This window comes from Diorhabda sublineata, chromosome 8 (genome assembly GCF_026230105.1).
Source record: "Diorhabda sublineata isolate icDioSubl1.1 chromosome 8, icDioSubl1.1, whole genome shotgun sequence".
Classification (NCBI taxonomy): Eukaryota; Metazoa; Arthropoda; class Insecta; order Coleoptera; family Chrysomelidae; genus Diorhabda; species Diorhabda sublineata.
Window position 1 is genome coordinate 29,090,588 of NC_079481.1, and position 24,677 is coordinate 29,115,264.

Sequence of the window (24,677 nt, forward strand, 5' to 3'; positions counted from 1 at the left end):
TCCGGTATTAAAGAATATAAAGACCAGTATTTCTTCAACGAAATATCAAAGTTATTAAAAAATAACGTAATAACCCTGTATTAATGTGATTTCTTTTTCGTTACGTAAAATAGATGATTTTTTACAATGCCACAACATATTTTAGAGACTTGCGTTGCCTTAGGAATAAAATTCATATAAATCTTATGTGGTCGTATATTTTGATGTATTGCACATGGATTGTCATGTTAATGCTCGTAAGTATATTATTCCATAACTTTGAAATAAACATTAAGTAATAAAGGCACGAGTTAATTGGACTGCTAGAAACTTTATGGGAGTACAGTCACCTCCAAAACTATCATAAACAGTATTAATTAAATTATCTTTATTTTTAAACACACTTTACCTTTTTGGCAACAAATTGAAAAACACGAAACACAACTTATCGCACTACCGAAATATTTTCCTTGAATTTCCGACACCTTTGCATAAATCGAAAATTCAAAAAAAAAAACTAGTATAACGCGATTGCGCGTATTTATCTAATTTATACCGTGCCTTTTGAAATTAAGTCCAATATCACCTATAAAGAGCAAGTAATTTCTATCTAAAAATTTCTAGTTCACTCTTTTTAGATAAAATATAGGTATAAGTCCATAGTATTATGTAGATTTGGTACAATGCTATTACATTATTCCCACGCGTCCACGTTTTTTTGGATGTTTGTGGAAGGTAAGTTGAGTATTTATTTTTCTTTTTAATATAATTTTTTACGCATATATTCGTTAATTGAATGTTTAAAACGTTATTACTTGAAAACTATGACAAATAAACTTATAGACGGTTTAAATTAATACGCGCATATTTTTCGTGTTCTTTCTATTATTGGATGTAGCCACGTCATCTATTGTCACATATGATACTAGTGATTATACCACCAACAATTCTTTTGTTGGAGCTATAAACAGAAACACGTTCCTTTTATATAGGAATAAGTTCCGTCTGATACGTCATATTCGTATAAAGAAATATTCTATTAAAATTGAAAAAAACAAACTTCTCACGAAAATCGTATTTTCATTTTAGGAATGTATCTTTATACTTTAGTTGTTAGGACTATGAGAAGGAAAAGTTTCAAATTACGTGTCTACGTTAGTATAGGCTGGGGTAAGTAATATACAGGGTAATTAAGAATGAAATACATTTTAATAATCTCATGTTTACATTGGTATAATATCCATAAAAAATGTAATTGAAATCGTCTCGTCTCTTTTGAAATTCATTTTCTATCAAAAGAGATCTAATCCAGACGATTTATCAAGAAAAATATATAAAAAGGCTGTTTTCTATAATGGCACTGCCAACCTTAATCATAATATACATAGATTTATTATAATTTCAGTATAATGTCTACAATGATCTTAAAACGAGGTCGTTAAATTAATAGCAATGAAGTAGATTTATAATCTACCGTTTAATTATAAATGGCTTTAAGAATAAACTTGCGACACATACATTAACAAGTTCTCTTCTTCTTTTTTAACGGTTTTTGGTTAAATGAATTACAAACTTATTGTAGGCATTCCTTTATTATTTATTATATTATGGGGAGTACTGAAAGGAGCTATGAGTGATAGTAACGACGAGAATGAAGTACGTATGACATATATGTATACTTCGTTTTTAATTGGCGAACGGATTTCAGTGTCCATGGTTGCAAAACGATTCTCTCGATTGGATATATCTAGCACCATCTTTGTTAGTGATATTCGTAAATCTCGCGTTTCTCTTCAGTATTATGTGGGTGCTAATAACGAAATTGCGATCTTCCCCAGCCGTGATTGAACATCAACAGCATTACAAGGCCGCTAGGGCGCTGTTGATATTGATGCCGTTGTTGGGAGTTACTTGGGTCATAACCATTTATGTGCCGTCGGATCCTACCGAAACTCAAATTTTTCAAATTGCCCAAACTGCACTTTTGTCCACCCAGGTACGTATATATAGAAATTATATATTTATACAAGTCCTTTTTTTTTCAAAAAATTATCTATTTTTAAATTATTGTTGCACTTTTGTATATGGCCTTAGTATGTGTGAGCTAATGTATAAATTTTCTACTTCCATATTAATCACAAATTTAGAAGTTTTCTTTTCATTCCTTCTAGCAAATGGCGTGATAATTCATTCAAAATAATTTTTCTGTGCGATCTCTTGGTAGAACTCCCGATGTTTATTCCAATCAAATTTACATTTATCGATCGTTTTGATAATTTTGCTTCTTTTTAGCATATTTATTCAACATAATATATATAATATACTAAATTAATTAGTTTGACAGATTTTATTTATAACGGTCACATTTTTCCCTAAAATTGCTAACGGTCATCTTATTTTTGCTGGGATCAATGAACTTTAGTTTAGAATAAAGCGGACCACACACGATATTTTCAATATCAGTTTTATTGACGATAATATTCATCGTGTAAGAATCACTTTTTAATACTTTCAATATTATGAAAAATATACAGATAAAGCCAATTTTATCGACAGACATAAAAAATTGAAAAATCAAGGACTCCTAACGAACAGGAAATTTATGTCTTTCTAAAATTCAATCCTTCATCCTAATGTGCTTAAAATATAAATATTTTTTTAGTAACATGTACAAAGACTGTCAGAAATTGGTTATGAATGCAAATATTGATTATTTTATTGATAGTGTGAGGTTCGCTTTACTAAAGCCACTAATTTAGTCTTCCAGTTTTTAGTTGATAAACTGTTTATTTAGTAGTGACCATAGTTTTGGAAGTTTTATTCGAGTCTCGGTTTGATCGATGCAATAAATACATCTACATTCATATTTTTCACTTTCTTAGGGTCTCATGATAGCTTTATTTTATTGTTTTCTTAACACTGAAGTACAAGCTACTATAAAGCACCATTACGACAACTGGAAGGCTCGAAGATCATTTGAATCGAATAATCACCGTAAAAGTAATGGATTAGTAAGCCACAGGTAATAATAACCTTAATGTGTTGTTTATATTTTGAACGATTCTAACCTCAAATTATGGATCAAAGCAAGAAAATTCAAAATTTGATCAAAATTTAGTCATTAAATTCCAATTAATTTGAACTGAGGTATAAAATTGATTTAATTTTGTTCAAAACTATATTTATTTGAATTTTTCTGACAATATTCAATGAATTGAAAATTTGTTTAAAAATGTATTTTTTGTTGTTAATTGTTAATTAATGAATAAATCGTTATATATAAATATATTCAGTAGGCATACCGAATGGACTCTGATAAATAGCGATGAACCCGAAGCACTTTCCTCAGAAAAAACAAACAATCTAACAACACTGTCGAATATACCGGATGTTCCAACAACGAGTGAAGTGCCAGACATTGAGATATAACCTAACGTTTCTAATATACGATAGAACCTAAATTATAATTTACTCAAATTACAGGCATTTTTCCACGTCTTACTATGATATTTATACTTTTAAAGATCAATTTCGAAAAATACTAAAATTCGTTATATGACAGAAACCATCTGAAGTTGCAATCGTATGCGCGAATTTGTTAAAACCAACGCCATATTGTACAATTGACGTTCGAATCCAATCAGTAGCGTAACGATTGTGATTAGAATATTGGGGTATAAATTATTTTTTAGAGAATTTGAAATCTACGTTATAGCTTCGAATACTAATGATGTTTTTTAATGTATTAATTTTCGATTAAACAATATTCAATTATAAATTTTATTGTCTATTCAGAAACATTCGACTGCTTCCGGAAACAGAAGCTCCAATATACAAAAAATTGAGATGTCTATGGACATAATCTTTTGTTCTACGTCAATGGTGTAACGTCGTAAATAAACAATATATAATTTGATTTTTCCCATTATTAATATTCGTATTTCGGGTGGGTTCTTACGAGGATTTGATTATTTATTGAAAAATGTGATTTTTACGAGGTAATAACACGTCTAGTAAGACAACAGAGGTGTGTGTTTTAAATTTTACGAGATGACACGCCTAAGACCACAGAGGCATGCGTTTTTATTTTAACGATGTAGTTACACGTCTAGTAAGAAAACACAGGTGTGAGTTACGATTTTTACGATGTAATGACACGTCTAGTAAGACAACAGAGGCGTGCGTTTTGATTTTTAATAGGGAAAGGCAAGGAGTGAATAATTATTTTTAAAATTATCTTTTTATGCCAGAAGTAGATTTTTGTTACGATTTCAGTGATTACGTACTTAGAACACTTACCTCTTTATTTATTCCAATACCATATTATTAATTTTCATATTTTAATCTTGTAAGGTAAATAATTAAACTGTAAAATTTTTAAATTCTTTATTACACAAACTCTACAAAAACGTTAGGGGGGGTAAAGAGGAGTGCGACTTGAGGAAAGCTTTGTTTGCCGATCAAATTCCTAATCAGTTTAGAAACCGATCGTACGCGCGCTCTCAAAATTGTTGCGGTGGAGGGGTTAGTTACTCACGAACGACAATCTATCCCTAAGCCGATTCGGAATTTGACATAGCATTCAGAAAATCGCGACAGGACATTTTATTTTGGAAAATCTCGTTTTCCCAGGATAATATCGATGGAAACTCAAGTTTTCCACGAATGTATCCTCTTTCGGTCCAATCCCTCTCGGTCTGTCAGGCCATTACCGTCGACAAGTTTTATGTGTCAAATGGGATGCAATGGACACCTACAAAATGTGTCATACTAGACACTGTGCGCGGAAAATATACAATGCCCTGCAGAGGTCGCTTGAAAAGGTGGAAAAATGGTTATTTAATTTATTTTGGCATGGCTTTGAGTGAGATGCGTATAAATGAAAATTTACTCCGGGAAAATGAAAAACGATGAAATTTAAGCACCAAAACTTTAGACATCTGTCGTATATCCTACAATCCAAGACAAAAATATGGGTGGAATTTGAAAAGTTTGCATATTAAAGCACCAAAAGAAAAATTTCATACCTATGGATTGAAATATTTTTTTTTCTATAAATAATTCTTTCATTAGAAATGAAATTTTTGTTAGAATAAAACAATTTTTCCCCAAGATGATCATTTTATTTTGAGATACACCTGTATTACCATTATTTGTAGAGCAGTGTAGCTTCCTCGCATCAAAATTTTGCCAGTCATATAAATGGAGTTTCCAGAATTTCAAGGTAGGTGAAATTGTTAAAAAGCTCGGATTACTCAAAACATTTTTTTTTACCATTACTTCCAAAATTTGTTCGAACAAATTGTTTATAGAAAAACACCGATACGCGACGATGCTCACCTATAAATCACGTGCTTACCTACCTTTCAAATTTACTCACTTCAAAATTTACCAATTGTTTATTCTAAATCCGCCCGCTTGGGAACTAAAATTTTCTAACCTCAAAATTTTTCAACGTTATCATAGATACTTACTCATTATGACGTAACCACAGCACAAAACTATTACTTATTAGATCAGGGTTGATCCTTGATCAAGGCTTTCATTCTACGAGGGTTGATCCATGGTCACGGCTTTCATTCTACGAGGGTATATCCAAAAATAACAAAAACCCTAAGATGTTAAAAGACGATTTGTACACAAGGAGATTGTAAATTTCATAATTGTTGATAGAGAATTGAAAGGGTGGTTCAAATATAAACCGGAAGCTTGCTATAAAAAATTTTATTGCAGCAGAGCTGAAATTTATTTACAGTTTTTCTAGATATCACAATTTACATTTTTGCCACCTCTACGGAGGCTTTCGTGACAATTTTTCGACTTTTCACTTAAACGAATCGAAACTTTCGAATTGCAGTCCGCCAAGTGCCTCTTTCGATAAACCAAATAAGTAAAAGTCACAAGGCTATAACCATCTCCGAAAGATAGAAATCCGGAACGGAATAAGAGTTATTGTAGTGAGATTGTGGCATAATTAAATACAAAAGTGTACTAACTCTAATATACTTCCGAGCTTTCGAATACTTATGTATTCATCACCCAAACTTTTCCTTTTGAGGAAAGTGTCTGTAGATCTAAAGTATAACGGATTCAACCTCAAGTGGAAGAGAAAAGTAGTGAATATCTGCTAAAAATTCCGAAGTTTTGGCACCCACCTGGCTGAAATTTTGCTAATTCTTCAGCCATATCGCGTATAGTTCTGCATCGGTCTTCAAAAATACGAATAATGATGCGTTCTCGCTCGAGACTATCGGTACAGTAAAAAGTGAGGTTAAGGGTTCCCGTCTGTTCTAAAAGCTCTGTAACAGATCAGTCTAATATCCAGTGCTGCCACTTTTACGATACTAAATTTTCCGCGCGTTTATTCAAAAATTCCGGTTTATATTTGAGCCACCTCGGCTTTGGAACAAAATAGGGATTTCGATTTTCTTCTATACCCTCGTATTATTGTTTAGTAAATTTTCATTTTCAAATGCAGCCGCACCATCTCGCAACGACTGTATTTATTTATTTATTTTTTTTAACGGCAAACAGCTACAGGTATCGACCAGCAATGTTTGTTTACGCGCTCTCTATCTTTCTAACTCGTACAACCCGCTTTCTACCGCCCTTATTGTACCGCTACACCGCATACACTCTCGCTCTTTGCTTTGGCCGCCATAACAGCTACAGCATTACACCAAAACAGCAACAGCTACTCTCTGCCAGCCTGCTGTGCACATAAAATTCATTAGTAAAAAAATTTTTTCGTTTCTTCTAGTGGATATCAGCTAGTAAATTTAACCAAGCAATATTTCTATCGATTTATTTATTAAAATTAAAAATATATTCAATTAGTGAAATACAAAATTTGAATATAGAAAAATATTTTCAGGATTGTAAATAAGTTTTGTATATTAAATTATAATTCGATAATAGTATATATATTTTTAAAATCTTTAATTTTACCTGGAAAAATTCACTAACTTGTTAATGTAAAGATAATTAAACTGATTTTAGTTAATACTTCATTATTTTTAACAAGTTTTTATATTGAAAACAATGAGAATCAACTAACCCCTGAATACTCAATCGATGTTAAAATTTCGAATTTCTAGGTTATGTTTGAAACGTCACTATAATGAAATCTACTGTATTCGAATTTACCACTATGTACAGATGTAGTTGCACCAAAATGTTAAGTGTAATTTTTAGTTTAGGGACCTCCAATATATTTTTTTTTCAAATATAGGAAATGATTACATTAGTTTTGGTTTTTCAAAATTTATATGATTTTTCTGAACGATTTACAAGGCTTTTAAACACCTGCATTTATTTGATAGTTGTCTAAATTCGAATTGATGATTTGGTAACATATATCTGTTTTAATTAATGGCACAACACTTATTAGTAGTCATTTTTCCAATAATTTGCTCAGGCCACGGGGAACACATATATATCTGTAAAATCTATCAGATTTTCCAGTTTTAGGGAGAATGATAATTTCGGCTATCCATTGGGACAGGGAGTAAGTATCCTAGATGTAGGGGTGCATTGTAGATAACAGTTATCAATACTTCCTTTTCTAGGCAGATTATTTCCAATTATTGTGTTTACTTCTTTTACAGAGAAAGGTTTAGGTAGTGGCTACATCTTCTATAGGTTAGGTTCTGTTTTTTTGCTTTTTTGCTATTTTTACCTGTTTTGACTCGATTATGATGGAAATAGTTGGAAAACTTTCTCTAGATAATACCATTTGATTCCCTTTTGGAAAGTTGAACAAAAAAAATATGAAAAAGTACAAAAAAACAATTGAGGTACATAAAGTTGATTAATTTCTTTAAGATTTCATTTATTGCTTTCTACGACAGTTTCTGGTATTTACCCTCATTTTTGTTCTAAATTTCACAGTTCACCAATAAATAAGACACAAACTTCATTATTAAAAAAAAAAACAAAGTGTTTTCATTATAAGTTATCAAATTTAAATATAAAAAACAGTCACATTAGGGAGTCACAAAATGATTAAACTTTAAAAACATAACCTCAAAAAGCGAATTTTTCTCTATATGTTAATAACTTCTTGGGTTACTTAATCCTCATTGATTGAAAATGTTTATTTGAGACACCCCATTATTAATTTGAATTTTGACTGGCAGTATTGTAGAATTATTTTACTAAAATAGCTGTAGAGTCATGAATGTTCAATTTTTTTATCGATTCCTACTTTTATTTAAAAAAAAAAATAAATGAAAACAAATACATTTCAACTTTTATGGAAAAAATTTCAAGATACAATTCAGTTACTCAGTATTTTGTTTACATCGGTCAAATAAAATAAATTGTTAATCAATTTTACAAATAAATTTCGTTCTATAGCTAAAATCTACAATTTTCCTTAAAATTGTTCTTCTATTAAAACGAAATTGAACAAATTATAATTATCCATATAATCTAATGAGACATAGTGAAAATTGCGCTTTTAATTTTGAAAACTAACATCAAATTTTGTTTTAAGAAAAATTATATTATTAAATAAAGAGGTTGCTTGGGTCAAAGGTGGTAATTTTAAATAAATACCTTAGAGAGCAGCCACAAAATTAACTGCACTGCACTCCTACACCTTCTGCAATACCTAGAATTGAAATAAACTTACCAACACCTATGAATTCATATATACATCAAAATAACTAAAATAAATTAATTTTCTAAATATAACAAACCCCCTATTACATTTAAATCCTGATTATTAAAAACTTTCTTACCTAAGACCTTGATCTTGAACGAGATTTACTGACAGACTTTGAATGTTCTTTATCATCCTTTGAAGCCGATCTAGAACGTCCTCTAGAGCTCTTGCTATCAGAACGAGATCTGCTTCTACTGAAAGATCTACGGCGTGATCTGGATCGACTTCTTCTGCTGCCCCTATTTGATATAATTAGAAAATAAATAGTCCTTTACATTTAATTATAAAAATAACAGTAATACCTTCGGCGACGCCCGTATCGTCGATGAGGTGAAGTAGGTCTTCCATATCTAGCCATTTGAACTCTCAGTTCCCTTCCGTCTAACATACGTCCATCCATGGCGTCTAACGCATCCTCGGCATCCCTCTTGTCATAGAACCTTTAAATAGAAATAGAAATTGACAGAATATTAACAGTAATATTAACAATCAACTGACCTTACGAAAGCAAAACCTCTGCTTTCTCTTGTAAAGCGATCTCTTGGAATATAAATATCACCTACTTCTCCGCATCTTTCGAAAACGCGTCGTAAATCATCTGGAGTAGTTCGGTAGGTTAAATTGTCGACTTTTAACGATACCATACCATCAATACGAGGCGGCGGCCTTCCGTAACTCATTTTTGGATCGTTAGGAGCAATTTTTACGTTTTATTTTACCTGGTTCGAACAATAATGCTTCCTCCACACAACAGACACCGTTACAAAATGGAAGTAGAGATGTAAAGAGAACGTAAAGATAAAACGACAGTGCTGCCACAGCAAAACTAAGGAAATATACTATAGTCGATATTTAGTAACGTTTGTACGTCATTTATTCAAGAGAAAGTCTACACTGTATTGGAGGATTAATAATATGAATGCAATAGATATTTTCGGAAACATCGATTTAAAGTTATGAATAAAAATTTTTAAAAAGCTACTATTTGAAACCAATAATTTTATATTCACTTTAACTATAGTTTCTTTCCAATTTATTAAGCACTTTGTGCACGAAACCCATGAGCTTGGCACACATGAATCAATTGAAACAAACTTCGGATAAGTGTGTCAATTGTCAAATTTGGAAAAAATAATCCAAATTGATTTGTTGCTGTGTCTGAAATACAAGATACTTGTTTAATTAAGCACTTCGTTGAAACTATATTTTTTACTATATACACCTTCTTAAGCCCTTTTTTTCATTAAGGAATAATGTATATTCCCAATTTGCCTCTGAATCGAATAATATAAGAAAAGCTTGTTTTAAACAATCAAAAATTATTCTAAATAAATTGAAATGAATTTTGAAGCTCCTGGGGCCCAAACATTTAGGGGAAAGGGGAAAACGCAACTATGCTGGAGGCACAGATCTTTATAACGACAATTTGGAAAGTGGGTTTGAAGCATTGCGCACCCATATGCTCAAATTGTATAATTGGAAAGCGACTTATATAGCTTCATATTTATTTTCAACTCTAAGCAGTTGGTTGAATTGCATTTGTATTTCAAATGTCAGCTATCAATACTAGAGTGGAATTTGCCGTGAATTGAAATGTCAATGTACTGTCACTAATCATTAATTTCTGCGGTGGGGTATTTATTTATTTTATAAACATTTGTGTAAAAAACCCATTAAACGCTTTAATGGGTATATGTGAATGTGTTTTGACTATATAAAAAGATTTCTCCAAGATTCAGTGGAATAGAAAAATTTTACCTTCCTAATATTTGCAAACTTTCTCCGACGACCTTGTACTAAAAAATAAACAAAAAGGAGGTAGGAAGGAATATAAAAAAATAAATCGGGACTTTTACTCGAAGGTATGCACACTATAGTGGGAGGTACAACAAAACTTGTCAAAAAAATGTAACCGGGGATATTTCTTTGTTCTTGTAAGTTTTTTAAGTTATTATGGTTAAAAAACTGATATATTACCAATGCTATGACTGAGGATATTAGTAAGCCTCCTAAGCAATACGATTATTTGCTAAAATTTCTTCTGGTGGGTGACAGTGATGTTGGAAAACAAGAAATTTTATCAGACCTGGATGATGGATCTTCTGAAAGTCCATTTTGTGGACACAGTGGTAAGTGTATGTACATGCTTTAAAAAATATCGTTAATTTTGTGTTCATTAATAAATTTTTACAGCCTATAAAACAACCACTATTCTTCTTGATGGAAAGAGGGTAAAACTACAACTATGGGATACGTCAGGACAGGGAAGATTTTGTACTATTATTCGCAGCTATTCTAGGGGCGCCCAAGGTAAATAAATTATTGATATATCTACATTTATTGATTGATTATAACATATTTATTAGGTGTTCTTTTGGTGTATGATATAACAAACCGTTGGTCTTTTGATGGCTTGGATAGATGGTTGAAAGAAGTGGATGAACACGCTCCTGGTGTACCAAAGGTTTTAGTGGGCAATCGTCTTCATCTAGCTTTTAACAGGAAAGTTCATCAAAGAGATGCCCAACTATATGCAAACAAACACAGCATGGCATTTTTTGAAGTATCACCACTCTGCAACTTTAATATCCACGAAAGCTTCTGTGAACTCTCAAGAATGGCCCTTCACAGAAATGGTATGGAGCGATTATGGCGATCAAATAAAGGTAATAAACTTTCACCTTAATACTTTTTACTTGATATTTCCCATCAAGATTTGTCGAGAATTAGTTTTTTTCTTTTCCACAGTACTGAGCCTGCAAGAATTATGCTGCAGAGCAATAGTGGCCCGTACAACTGTCTACAGCATTGAGCAGCTACCTTTACCCACGAGTGTCAAGTCCCATTTAAAATCGTATGCACTGACATCATCATCGACACAGTGGCGTTATGCTATTAGTCAGAAAAAGAACAGCAGTAATTCAAGAAGTCGTAAAAAACGGTTCACCAGTACCCCAACAACTCCCGGTTCATTGACTGATAAAGACAGTAGAACAAGTTGCGTTCCAAGAAATTCTTGTACTATTTCTTGACGCGTTCGGAACTGGTGCTTTAACGCCATGAGATTTGTTTCCGGACCGACGAAATTCGAAAAAAATCATTAGGAATTTATGGTAAATGATCACTTATTATTATACAGGTTGTTCATAAAGTATATAACTCATAATTTTTTAATTATCTTCTAGATTAACTGTTTGCTACATGTGCTTATATCCTGTGTGATACATATGTTAAATAATACACTATTTATTTGCGTGGTATCCATAAAAATATAAAAAATAAATAGATTTTTGAGAAAAAATGTTTCTACTACAGACTCATTTGTCTTAAAAACAACAAGTAGCTGAATTTGTGTATATTTTAATCACACATTTTTCTATTAACGTGATATTTAATTATTCTACTTGGCAATTAAATGATTGAGTATTTTCAGCTTTAATAATAAATTTTTTTGTATATATCTGATATATCTGGTAAAATGGGAGGATTGCTATTTATATTTATTGATTAGCAATGAAAATATGATCAAAACAATCATTTTTCAAAAGAGTCTCCATTAAGATTAACATTTCATTCCCAACTCATCTAGCACCAAAATATATGTTTCAAATGCAAAACAGTCGTAGTGTTATAATGAAAAGTGATTTACTTCTTGTTGTAAACAAATGGTTGTGTACCATTCAGAGTTTATTTGTTATACATCGCTCTAATACTACTGTTGCCATGTGAACAGTAACGACAAATAAATAGGCAACAGTTTACAAATAACTTTTGTTCGAATCCATTCCTCTTGGAAGACCCACACAGTAGATTACAATTTTATTTCAGAATCATATCTGATTAGTTACATGCGCAGATGTTAGACACACTCATTGATGCAGTCTAAACATCTGTCAATTTGATGCTCAAATTGACAGATTTCCTTTTAAATATATGTCAGGTTAAGCAACAAATAAAAATTTATTTATAGCCTAATCATAAAGTATTTTGTTGTTCTTAGTCATAGTTTAGTCTGAGGGTGTCCTAATCACACCTTAATGTCACCTGATGGTCTTGTTTATTCAGTCAAGCATCAAGTTCAAATTTTCATCTGGTACAATGACAGGTTTTGGATTTATTTTGTCTGTTTGATGCATTTTACTAGTTATTTTCAGTGCTTCACCGTCAAATAATAACATCATTGATGCATTCTTGTGCATTCAAAAGTTTCATTAATTGTAATCAAATTTAAATAACAAATTATTGTGTTTGAGGTTATTTTTAATAATAACAAATTCACCCCAAGTTTCAGTAATACTAAAAAACTGTCAGTGTTGCTTATATCAAAAATACAAATAGCGAACATGGAAGTGATGTTAAAATTATTTGTTGGACTTTAAATAACTATTATGAGATTCATATTATACAAATTATATGCTTATTTCAACCCCTATAAAAAGAATTGTATGAGATTATTTGAAAATAACGTGATAATATGTAAATTTTCGTATACCGTCCAATTATTCATAATAAAATTGGGTAAAAAGATGCTCATTATTGATTGGTTCACAATTTTCTGTGTATTTTGTAACTTTTTTGAAATGAACTACCTGTATGAAATTATTGATCGATTTTTGTAAATAGTATTTCAATTTCGTCCTAATCATAAAGCTTTTACACGTTTTTCATATTAACCCCTACAAAAAAAATCAATACGGATTCTAAAAGAACAAAATCTTATTTTATGTAAGTGTATTATTGTGGACTGTTTGATTTTGCTAATAAATATTTAATATACAAAAAAATTGTTATTTTTTCATCTTAACACATCGTAACTGGTTAAAATCCTATCATATATATTTCAAAGTACAAAATTGAAAAAAAAAACAGTGTGTTAGTGTTTACCTATAAATTCATATGATATACCTCATTAATTCTCACATGGATAAAGGCTCGTTCAAAACGGTAAGTTGTTCAAATAAGTTTGCAAATAGACCATGATGTTTTTAAACTTTAAAAAATCTGTTAATATTTTGTAAACAAGATTTTACTGTACAATAAGGACTGCATATCTTGTCAGTTGTGAATATAAATATTTTAACGACATTAATAAATAATTAAAAATGATAAAATAATTATATTTGTACGAAAAATAATCGTTCTACGTTATTCTAAATTATGTATAAGAGAATATAATTTTTGATGGAACCAAAAAGTTTTAGACGTAAGATGACAGATGTTTTACACCGTTGCCACGTTGTATTTCTTTTCCACAAAATCGGATAATTATAAATCAACATTTTGAATAATTTTCTGAAATAACTAGTCGCAAGTAATACAAAATGAAGATGTTATAATGAGTTTTTTCTTTTTTGCACCTATAATAAAGTCAGTACGATACGCAAACGCATGATGTGAAGACTACCAGGTGTGCTCTTCCCGAGGGCTCATTTTCGACTCGTTCTGCGCATGTCTCAAGAGCCAATGAGAATTCTCTCCCAAATTGACGCGTTGTTTTGGGAGCGAATTCTCATTGACTGCTTCCCAGCTGGTGCGCTATAGCACCTAGTCTTTACATCATGCGCAAACGGGTGTCGTAATGGGCTCTAGTATAATACTCAAAATTTGAAGTTTCATTGTTGGCAATGACGAACTTACACTGTTAAATATCAAACAAAATAATTTTTGGAATAAAATTTCTTATTGCCTCTTCCGACAATTTACATACTTTTGGAGGTGTGCAATTAAAATCTTCGCCCTTTTTCTGGTATTTTCAAGTAAAACATTCAATTATTTTATATTTGACGGATCAATAAATGAAAATTGAAAACTTTCAATTGGTCAGTTTGTTAATCAGTGTTACCACCTTAATTTAAAATAGGGGAAAAATAAAAAAATTGCTGCCTTATTCGTGCTCTAAAAGAAGCGTACAACATCATCAATATTTTATTTTAGATGTTTTCTCATAGCCATTATTTCTGAAACAATAGAAAACTTTTAATTTAGTGCTGTTAAAGATGGCAACTGTGTTTGTGTTGGTCACCTGATGAGAGAAACCATATGAATGTAAATAATTCATACAGTCTTTTACTTGGGGTATACAAAATGCTAGATGCAAAATTAACAATTTCTGTTCACAAAAACGTAGAAAAATAAAGATATGGTTGTTAAAGCCATATAACTATTCTCCTATTATAGAATACAAGGAAAGTAATTTGTTAGGAAATCAACTCGATAATAAACTAGTATAAAATTGGTATTTATAGTAATGCAGAAAAGTTTTTTTTATAGAGGCACGATGATTTAGTAAAAAGTAAGCAATTACTTAATTTTTTGTTTGCAACGTTTGTAAATTTAACTGACGTATAGCAAAAGATCTATGTAAGTATTTCATAGTATAATTATGGAACGGCAGGTGAATCGAATCTAATACATTAATTTCAATTCTTTTAACATCTCAATCATCAAAAGAAAATAGAAACCTACCTTTCTTATTTTTTTTTATTATTTTTGTTAACAATATACTTAGAAAAAATAGAAATCATTTATATTTCGTCTAAAATTGTTGGCAATTTTTGTACAAGTATCGATTACTATTCTCGATTCTTTTGGAGTCAAAAGAACATAGACTCGTGCAAGATCGTTAGAACTTTTAAATGTTATATCACTTTAGTTGAACCTCAAGTGTTCTACTAAAAACTGTAGTTGATGCAAGGATATGTGATTAGGCATAAAAATTAAGTAACCACACTATTGTGTCTAATAAAACTCAGTTGATGTTTTATATGAAGCAGTATATTGGAGTGTTTAAACCATTAATTTTTTGCTTAATAAGAGTGTAGTTCAAAAAAGATGAACCCCCTGTTTTTGCCAAAATTAGGAATCTCAAAATTACTAATTTGATTACAAGAGCAATATCAGATACATAGCAAAGTTTGCACTTTTTCCATGAATTGTTTGGCAATTTAAATGAAATAGTTTTATAAACAAAAATTTTTTGTTTATGAAATAAGATTTCAATTGTTTTCTTATAATTTATATTTAATTTAAAAGTAATATATCACATTTCGAAAAGTTGATTTTGATTTTCTTAAATGAGCTCAGGATCGATTTTAGTCCCAGGTCTCACTACTTCTTAATTCAATGCTGCTCCCAGTTCTCTATAATTGACTGTATTTCTCAGAAAAAATTGATTATAGAGAAGAAAGTTTCAAACAAAAAATGAAGCTTAATAAAAGCAGTACAAAAAAGGTTATATACATTTTTTACCTAAACTTATTCTTTTGGCTATTATGACCCAAAATATATCAACAGGAGTCAAATTGACTAATCTAACCCACTAAATTATGGGTTATAACATCCAAAAGAATAGGTTTAGGTAAAAAATGTATATAATCTTTTTTGTAAAGCTTTTTTTGAGCTTAATTTTTTATTCAAAGGATTATTCTCTAAAATCAATATTTTCGAAAATATTTATCTTTTTATGTTTATTACTAGTTGGTGGATTAACTTTTTGACAATAAAATCATACTTTAGGACTTTGAACAAATAAAAACGACACATTGACAAAATCTTACTTTATTATCAAACACAAAATTAATTTACATAAGTGTACTTATTTTTTTTTTAATTGTTTTGATCATTACTGTAAAATACAAGTATTGTTAAAAAAAATATATTAATTAACGACATTCCACACATTCCACGGATAGTAATATAAATATTGCGTTAAAAAAAATATGGATGTCTAAATTTACAAAAAAATCATTTCTTTCCTAGAGCCTTCTTCACTTGAGCGGTTTTCTCTTTGACAGCATTTTCTTTCTCTGAAAATGACAATAAAAACAACAATTGTAACATAAAACCAGCCCCAAAGTAAAAAAATAACTAAAGAACCGAGCTCTCCATGGTCCATACTCAATCTCAAACATGTAAGACTATTCTATTAAACCATGATATAAAAAGGTCAAATAAATACATCAACCTTCACATGATTTATGACAGGATAATGTATTTGAGTCAACAGAGATTGAAAATAGACCTGAATTCATCTAAATAACAACATTCATCCATGTTTAGGAACTGGTAAGAACTGTATAATACATGTTAAGCCCAACTCTAGCAAAGGAAAGACACAACAGATTTTTTAGACCACAGTGTATAATCCAAAAGCACTAGACAAATTAAATCAATTACTAAACAGAAGAAAAAAGTTATTGATGAAAATATGGGGGAAAGTGAATAACTAGATATTTATCTAATAAAACCACTTAAGAAAACATTGGATCTACGAATGGCAATAAAAATGTAATTTTACCTTTTATTTCAGCTTCTCTTCTTTTTTTAGCTTCTTCTCTTTGTTGTTTGATAATAGCTAGCCTGGCCAAATCTGCTCTAGCTTGTTCAGTTTTACCCTCGGCATGTAATTTTTGATAATGTGCCTGTGCCTTCTGTTTTTCAATTTCTTCCCTTTCACGTCTAGACAGTTGGGGCTTACTATCTAAATCAGCAGCATTAAGATTGGATATTTTTTTTGTTTTCTTTTGAACCCTATTCGGATTTTCTATTTCAATTAGATTAGATACACCCTTAGCTTTACCCTGAAATAAATTAAAAAATGTTAGGTAAGCATCTTACAAATGAAATAATTAATGTTTACATCGTCTTCATCGCTGTCTTCTGTTTCACTGTCAGAATCCTCTGAACCTTCACTAATCTTTTTATCTCCAGCAGCTTCATCTTCAGATTCTTCACTGCTACTTTCGCCTCTCTTCTGTCTCCACTTTTTCTGCTGTTCTTCTCTTCGTCTTTCCTCCTCTAATTCTTCAGGATTAGTAAACCGGCGGTTTCGGCCTTTGTGGTTTGTAAATTTTCCTAAAATTGGTAAATTTTAGCACATGTAATAAAAACACGTAACCCTAAAAATTATGCAAATAAATACCTCGTGGCATATTTGATTTGGTATTAACTGACTGCTGATATCTTCACCTACAATTTAAATATTAAATTGATAAACTTATTTTAAAAATCTGATAAACTATCTAACACAAATTTTATTCTTGCCTAACAATTGACAGTTGACGGTTGACATTAGCTTTCTAGGCTTATTACAGTTTCACTGTTTTTACACCTTCCAGACTTAAAATTTTATTTATACTTCTGCATATTCTATATCTTTATTATTAGTATTTATAACAGTGTGAAAATGTAACAAATTTCAAAAGTTCTATGTAAAATTACAATTATAAATCAATTTGATGCTCGGAATACAATAAAATTGGTTAGAATGAATAAGACCAGTGAAAGAAGAAGAAAATAGCCTAGTTTGACTTTAACTTCCAAAATTACAGTTTTTGTCATGTTAAAACTAGCTATCATAATTACAGTTATAGGAAACGTTCTAACTCAATTAGAACGTAATCAAATTTTAGAATTGAATCGTTATAATTTTGATGGTGTATTCAATACTAACCCTTATCTCCTAGTGGAATTTTATGCACCGGGATGTTCATATTCCAATGAATTTATTTCAGAATTTGTTAAAATTCCTGCTATGCTCGAGAAGAAGAACGTATTTATTAAAATCGGTAGAGTAAATGCAAAATCGGATAAAATATTTGCAGACAGACATAGAGTTAAACATGTACCTACTTTGAAATTTTACAAAAACGGCAAAGGAATCACGTATACTGGTAATCGATCCGCTAAAGAAATTTCTAACTGGGTAGTGAGTAAAGCACGTGGTTAATATGTTATTTTCTGTTCTAATGGAAGTTATATCAGTATAAATAAATGAAAAAAAATTTTATTCATTAATATTACTAATTTTGATTATATCTATAATAGATATAGGTAAAAATTGAAGAGTATTAATACACCAAATGAATTTTATAGGTCAATCGTAGGTCACAAAATAATATTTGCAAGAATCATCACAATCATGGTGTAATAGAGACACTATTACACCATGATTCAAATAACATGCTGTTAACTGATAAAATTAATGTTGCCAAGCTTATGCCTATTCTAATTGTTTGTAATTTGATAAATTGATTGATTCAAATAGATTTATTAAGAAATAATATAGAAATATTTCCTTGGAAAAAGTGTCTTCCAATATTGAATATATTTATAACCAATAAATTGGTGACATTTGACAGACGAGGTAAATGTCATTAAGTGTTATTACAAGTTTTAGTTCTATGGTAATAACAAGAACTTAGAACAGACCCTACTCTCTTGATGAGAAAGTAAATATGTTATGTAATACTTCTATTTGGGGAGTTGGTATAAGAAAAAAACGTTCTTATGTTATGGTGCCAACAATATTCATTTTCGTTCTCGTTTGAGACACTATCTATACTGCGCATGCTTGATAATGCGCAGAACCGAGCTGGAACCTTGGAGGATAAAGAAATCTTTATCATTCTGTCTTCTTTAGTTGGAACAGCTTTCATTTAAAAAAACGGTCCATATAGAAGTATTACATATACGGTTATATTGAGAAGGCAATACAACTTATACTTCAAAAAGCAGGATATAATTATATTATCGTAAAATATTTCTCAATTTATGAAAGTTTATGAGTATTTTTGGTAGAAAAAATAAAAATTACACAATTGATTTTGATATATATCTTTATTGCGGAGATAACAAAGACAATGGGGATATATCACATCCATAGATATAATTAAGAACTAGACCAAATTTCAAAACCACAAAGTTTTCGTAACCGTTTCATTTTTGTATACACAGGGTAACACTTTTGGAATCCTATTTAAACTGCTAGGAATTAATTGACAAAATTTAGTCCAAGTTAATATGCTTCAAAATATTAAAACCCTGAAAACTATGATTTGACATCCTGCTGTATATGTTTCTGACGAGCATGTGATTCGAAGTTATATATTTCCTTAAATGAATCACCGTTATCCTATTATCAGAATCAAGTTGTTCAAGAAATATGTAAAAATTTTATTATTGGTGACATTACAACATAATCATGGCAACGCCGCATTCATCAGATGTTCGAAATGGCGCGAGCTGAGAAGTGAAAATCAGACAGTCTGTGTTAGTTTGTGTTAGTAACAATAACAAAATAATTTGGTTTATTAAATAGGAAATAAACAAGGAAAAATAGGGTGAGATTTTTCTTAACTTGTGAATTTGACCATCTTAATAATCATGTGGAATGAAGTGAATCCAAATATATAAATTTAGTGTTTATTGAACAGCATTTATAAAAGAATAACATACCTATTTTCGACCCTTGTATATACTTATTTCTTTAGATAATATGACATATTGGTCTGGTTCTTTATGGAAAATATATATTTTTTTCTTATTTCAATTGACATACAGTACGTTAAGCTCGATAGAATGAAACAAATAACATTTTTAGAGAAACAAAAAAGTGAAAATTGCAAGCACTAATTTGTGTTCGTCACGTATAAAGATAGAAAAATTTACATGGAAATTAAAACTTATAATCTAAAATCTAAACATATGGTTTTGATATTCAATATTTTTGTCCCAATCGAAAATTTTGTTTTTTCTTCTGTTTACAAGAAATCGATGTAATGGTTAAAATCATTTCTAAAAACTTGTGCGAACTAGAGCAGTGGCGGGTAGTTACAGTGTACACCATTGCTCTCTTCTTTCTCAGATGTATGTCGAGGATACTGATTACATTGGGTGACCAATAATTTCAAAAGTTTGTTTATTTAATAACTATATTTACTAACAGTTGGAACGTATCTATCGACATTTATCTATGAGTAATTTCATTTCTTGCAATCAATAGATTATAACCGACACTGTTGCCAGATCGCTTTTGTGCATTTTTATTGATTTTGCAGAATTTTTGTACCACTGTTTTCTCGCCCACCACTGCACTTTTTAGAAATCTTATGGGAATTGATATTTTTTTATTATAACACAGTTAGTGTATATATGATGGATTAAATAATTAATAAATAATGGAAGACACCAGCAAAATAATAATAAATATATTATTTTAATGATTTATCTGGACTATTAAAAACCATGAACTAATGAAAAAATAGAAGAAAAAATATAGAAATATAGTATTAAATTGATCTTACTAGAGAAGATCATAAATAGGTTTAGGTTTGACACGTTTAATACGTCAAGGACAAAGACGAAGAATGCTGTGTTGCTGTGCCGGATCTGTAAGTAAACGCTACCAGCTGACGTAGAAGTGGAAGGGAATTGGAGGCATTCGAGGTCACCGACTTTTTCTTATATTTGATATAAATAATAATAAAGTATCTTCTTGTGGGACTATTTTATATATATATATATATTGGGTTGTATAACCATATAAAATATAGTGATAATTTTTTTCAATTTCTGATATATTTTAATGATATGAGTTTTTCGTGTAATTGATTGAAGGGATTGTCTCATTTTTTAAATAATACCTGGTGGTGTGTTAATAACAGGACACTGAATATGTTATTAATATCCATAAACTTATATATTTCGTCATTATCATATGATGTTAGTGGTTGTGATGTGAAAAATATAACCTCAAATTTATAATTTACGTCATTTTTCATTTATTTTTATAACTATCAGTTGTATATAGAACGTTGATAACGATAGACAGATTGAAAAATATCGTTTTATTCTGCTCTTGTATCTTTTTAAATAGCCGTTTAAAACAATAGCGACCAATTTCTAGAAATTATTCTTAATTTGTATCCTATCATTAACAAACCACTTTATAGACTGTTTACATTACATTTTTCACCCTGTAAGTCATTTTTTATGAAACAAATAGTTCTAGAAAACACATTGCTTCATTGGTTTTATCGAGAAAATTTATTTCCTAAACTTTTTTTTTATGAATAATTTCATTTATGACACAATTTTAAAAACATTCGTCACAAGATTTTTCCTAATCATTTTTATTGTTTATTTTTACTAATCAATAATATTTGTTGCAAGTTCTCTCTAAAACTATCTGTGATATAGATATTTTCACTTCGAAAAACGACGTAAATCATGACGTCATTTCTACAAATTATCTATAAATTGAATCACAAATACAGTCTTCATCAAAAAAGAAAATGTTTTTGATTAAATTGTGCGTGGACGTCTATTCTTTCCTGTGTGGCCAGCTATTTAGACACCTTCGTTGGCATCGCTCATGCTCGATTTGCGCGCAGACGTTATTAACCAGCGTTGCCAGATGTCTTTCATGATACTATGGATTAATACTACCAAAATTATCAGGTTTTTATTTGAAATTATTAAAAAGTTAAATTAAGTATTATTTTACATAATAACAGTGAGGTAAAATATATAATATATATCGATAAAATATTCGTGTATCATTATTTTATTTTTAAAAATTGTTTCGGTATCTGATGTAAATTTCAGTATAAATCTTATTATATCTGCATCATTACTTCTACCAGGTTATACCAGATGGCGCTGTAGACAATTTCCATTCTTGTTATTCACCAATTAATGTCTGCCAGCTTTCTCGAGTTCTGTATAAATCACATAATATTTTTATTATAACAAGCAATATGGTGCAAAACACAAAACATTTTTAAAATTTAGTAAGCCAAATTAAAAAATTGCAAAAAATATCTATGTTGACTTATCATTTTCATCAGAAGCGATACAAATATTACAATCTGATAATTATACGTGATCTGGCAACACTGGTACCAGCAGAGGGGGGTAGAATGAGAAATATGAGGTAACCAACTGAGAGCAGTGTGTAGATAGACACAAATTGCGACAATTTTACATAAAATTGAGTTTTATATAAATAATTTTCTATTTTTTATGTGGAATATCAAATAATTCAAATATTTTAGAATGTATAACAATATGAAATATTGTATTTTGTCTTTGTTGATATATTGTAATGATATGACTTATTTATGAATTGGTTAAGGCAAACCTTTTTTCAGTATTTGTTCAAAAGTCTATTATTTCATAAGTATTTATCGTGATTTATAATTTTAGAAAATAAAACACAAAAAGAGATGGCAATTAATCGATGATATACATAACCACACATTTTCTTATAATATTTGATAATTTGATTGATTTGGCAACGTTGTATAACTTATTCATGACGTACGTCGTATTTTGTAGTAAAGAAAAACTTTGTTTAAAGTGTTTGTATATAAATACTTAGCTTTCTATTGAATTATAAAACATGTAAATAAATGAGTTATAAAAAATATGGTTGCCGAACTGCTAAATTATATAGAAATATATATAGAAAATATTTTTAAAAAACATACGAAGCAGCCATTGTTTATGTCGGATTAAATTTTATGGGTATAATTCCTTAATATAGATAGAAAAGTAGGAATTCTATGATAGCATTTTTTTTCTTTTTGAAGTATACATTTATTACAATGACAAATCAATTTATTCAAGCTATCAAGAAATACACAGAAGTTTTAGTAACAAATTAATATATTCAAGCGATACCCGCAATATTAGAAAATAATTTACGCAAAGTAACGTTTTAATACTTTAAATTCAGTGACCTAAGTGATCACGTGACGTTTGAATGTTTCCCATCAACTTACCGGCCTAGCCGTGTTGCCAAATTTTTATCACAAAATATCTTTCACATTATTATGGCGAGAGGACAGTAGACAGAATACAAAAAACTATATAATATAGACAGAATTTTTTAATAAAAATAAAGAGTAGAATAAACAAAAATCTCATCTCGTAAATGTCGTATCGAAAATATATGAATCACAAAATACACATTGGCAACACCGGATTGTATCAGCATACTGTCAGTTGAAGGGTTTATTACTTTTGAAAAGGATTTACGGTGATTCGTTGTTTCTTCTGATCCCACAATTTTCATATTTCACTAGACTTTTAACTTAAATTTAGTTTTTTTGTTGCAGTTATAAATTCTCTCGAAACTTGTGTGTATTTCTTTGTAACACATATAGTCGGATATTTACTTTGAAACGAAATACGAGACAATTCCGTTTCCAGAAACATTTAGGGTTGAAAAAATGATATTTTTTTGGTATTTCAAGGTAAAATCCGAAACTTTTTTGTAGATGTGCCGTTCAAATACATTTATTTACACTTAAACTCAAAAAAAAATGTTCTCAGAGGTTAGTAAATTATAAATAAATAAATTCTACAGGAATTTTATAACAGATTACTTTATAAAGAAAAGAAATTTACCACATTGTTTATTTGTGTGATATTTTCAACAAATCTTATTGTTTATAATAATTATTTTCAAATTAAAAGTTTTTTTGTTCATAACCTCAAAAATAATTAAATGATTTTAATAATTTGATTTTTTTTTTCTGCTAACCTCTTAGAATTTCAAGTTGCCATATTCGAAATTATTTGGTAATATCTAGTATCTCTGATATTAAAGTGTAGTGACGATGTTTTTTATATAATTTTGTGTCTTAATATATTTACTTCTATTCGCGCCATCTACAGTTTCAACTACAAACTTTTCCGTTTCGCAGGAAACTGTAAAGTAATATCAATGTCGAATTTATAGAAATAGAGATGGGAACGTCTATTACTGTCGGTTTGAAAATAACAACTTCGACCAAAAAAGTAGTTATTTTTTAACTGAAAGATATTTAAATTGAAAGTACCCACCTTTCATCAGATAAACATCTTTCAGAAAAAAAGTGGTTAAGATGAATATTTTCCGAAATTAAATTCCAGATAAACCAAAAAATTTCGAAAGCAGCATATTTAATACAGTCATATACATTCTATAATAATAACATATTTACAAAAGTTTTCGGTGCTGGTAAATGTTAAGACGTCAAATGTCAGATTTTACACACAATCATCAATAATTAGGCGTGGGGTGATAAGTTTTGAAAAGCATTTTTTTTATTGGTCAATTTACTTAACGGCGAATCTCTGTTTCTGTTTCTTAACAAAATCTACGGCTATTCGATCTCCACATCTGGATTCTAATATTTGTAAAATGGGATGATCTAAAAAAATACACACGTGTCATTTGTCAAAAATATATAAAAAATCGAAC

The 24,677-nt window shown here is 29.8% G+C and overlaps 6 protein-coding genes across 13 annotated transcripts in view; 2 read left to right on the forward strand and 4 right to left on the reverse strand.

The window, feature by feature from the left end:
• The window catches only part of LOC130447495 (trace amine-associated receptor 3-like), a 26,717-nt gene extending 26,238 nt beyond the window's left edge, over nucleotides 1-479 (reverse strand). Inside the window, exon 1 of one of the 3 annotated variants that reach the window (XM_056784351.1) lies at nucleotides 389-446. The gene's annotated coding sequence lies outside the window, so the exon portion shown is untranslated. Of the gene's footprint in view, nucleotides 1-388 lie in introns of all 3 variants that reach the window. The other 2 variants (XM_056784345.1, XM_056784348.1) reach the window with 2 other exon arrangements.
• LOC130447496 (diuretic hormone receptor-like) overlaps nucleotides 1-3,757 on the forward strand; it is a 7,492-nt gene extending 3,735 nt beyond the window's left edge. Inside the window, exons 4-10 of one of the 2 annotated variants that reach the window (XM_056784352.1) lie at nucleotides 146-236; nucleotides 618-714; nucleotides 1,069-1,149; nucleotides 1,562-1,635; nucleotides 1,688-1,975; nucleotides 2,862-3,001; nucleotides 3,273-3,757. In XM_056784352.1, the coding sequence (XP_056640330.1) occupies nucleotides 146-236; nucleotides 618-714; nucleotides 1,069-1,149; nucleotides 1,562-1,635; nucleotides 1,688-1,975; nucleotides 2,862-3,001; nucleotides 3,273-3,408 (907 nt within the window). In that variant the 3' untranslated portion in view covers nucleotides 3,409-3,757. The remainder of the gene's footprint in view (nucleotides 1-145; nucleotides 237-617; nucleotides 715-1,068; nucleotides 1,150-1,561; nucleotides 1,636-1,687; nucleotides 1,976-2,861; nucleotides 3,002-3,272) is intronic. The other variant, XM_056784353.1, reaches the window with a different exon arrangement.
• Nucleotides 3,758-4,355: 598 nt separating this feature from the next.
• On the reverse strand, nucleotides 4,356-9,436 carry LOC130447497 (serine/arginine-rich splicing factor 2). 3 transcript variants are annotated; one of them, XR_008910257.1, is made up of 5 exons: nucleotides 9,146-9,436; nucleotides 8,950-9,087; nucleotides 8,724-8,886; nucleotides 8,539-8,593; nucleotides 4,356-6,688 (listed from the first exon to the last, which is right to left on the reverse strand). XR_008910257.1 is itself a non-coding variant. In XM_056784354.1 (4 exons), exons 1-3 carry the CDS (start codon nucleotides 9,325-9,327, stop codon nucleotides 8,724-8,726), a joined length of 483 nt encoding a protein of 160 aa, XP_056640332.1. In that variant the 5' UTR covers nucleotides 9,328-9,436; the 3' UTR covers nucleotides 4,356-8,593. The 3 variants fall into 3 exon arrangements, 1 of the variants encoding a protein (XP_056640332.1); XR_008910256.1 differs by having other exon boundaries at nucleotides 4,356-6,691; XM_056784354.1 differs by having other exon boundaries at nucleotides 4,356-8,593.
• A 770-nt stretch (nucleotides 9,437-10,206) lies between these two features.
• LOC130447475 (ras-related protein Rab-40B) lies at nucleotides 10,207-13,431 on the forward strand. Of its 2 annotated transcripts, none has more exons than XM_056784310.1 (4): nucleotides 10,207-10,782; nucleotides 10,841-10,957; nucleotides 11,014-11,313; nucleotides 11,396-13,431. In XM_056784310.1, the coding sequence occupies exons 1-4, from the start codon at nucleotides 10,632-10,634 to the stop codon at nucleotides 11,677-11,679; spliced, it is 852 nt and encodes a 283-aa protein (XP_056640288.1). In that variant the 5' UTR covers nucleotides 10,207-10,631; the 3' UTR covers nucleotides 11,680-13,431. The 2 variants fall into 2 exon arrangements, with proteins under 2 accessions (XP_056640288.1, XP_056640289.1); XM_056784311.1 differs by having other exon boundaries at nucleotides 10,207-10,776.
• A 2,755-nt stretch (nucleotides 13,432-16,186) lies between these two features.
• LOC130447370 (28 kDa heat- and acid-stable phosphoprotein-like) lies at nucleotides 16,187-17,722 on the reverse strand. The gene is made up of 4 exons (XM_056784157.1): nucleotides 17,568-17,722; nucleotides 17,286-17,500; nucleotides 16,944-17,226; nucleotides 16,187-16,452 (listed from the first exon to the last, which is right to left on the reverse strand). Exons 1-4 carry the CDS (start codon nucleotides 17,575-17,577, stop codon nucleotides 16,391-16,393), a joined length of 570 nt encoding a protein of 189 aa, XP_056640135.1. The 5' UTR covers nucleotides 17,578-17,722; the 3' UTR covers nucleotides 16,187-16,390.
• Nucleotides 17,723-19,251: 1,529 nt separating this feature from the next.
• Nucleotides 19,252-24,677, reverse strand: part of LOC130447909 (BAI1-associated protein 3) — an 86,231-nt gene continuing 80,805 nt past the window's right edge. For both annotated transcript variants that reach the window (XM_056784965.1, XM_056784964.1), the window contains one exon: nucleotides 19,252-24,627. In XM_056784965.1, coding sequence (XP_056640943.1) covers nucleotides 24,533-24,627 — 95 coding nt within the window. In that variant the 3' untranslated portion in view covers nucleotides 19,252-24,532. The remainder of the gene's footprint in view (nucleotides 24,628-24,677) is intronic.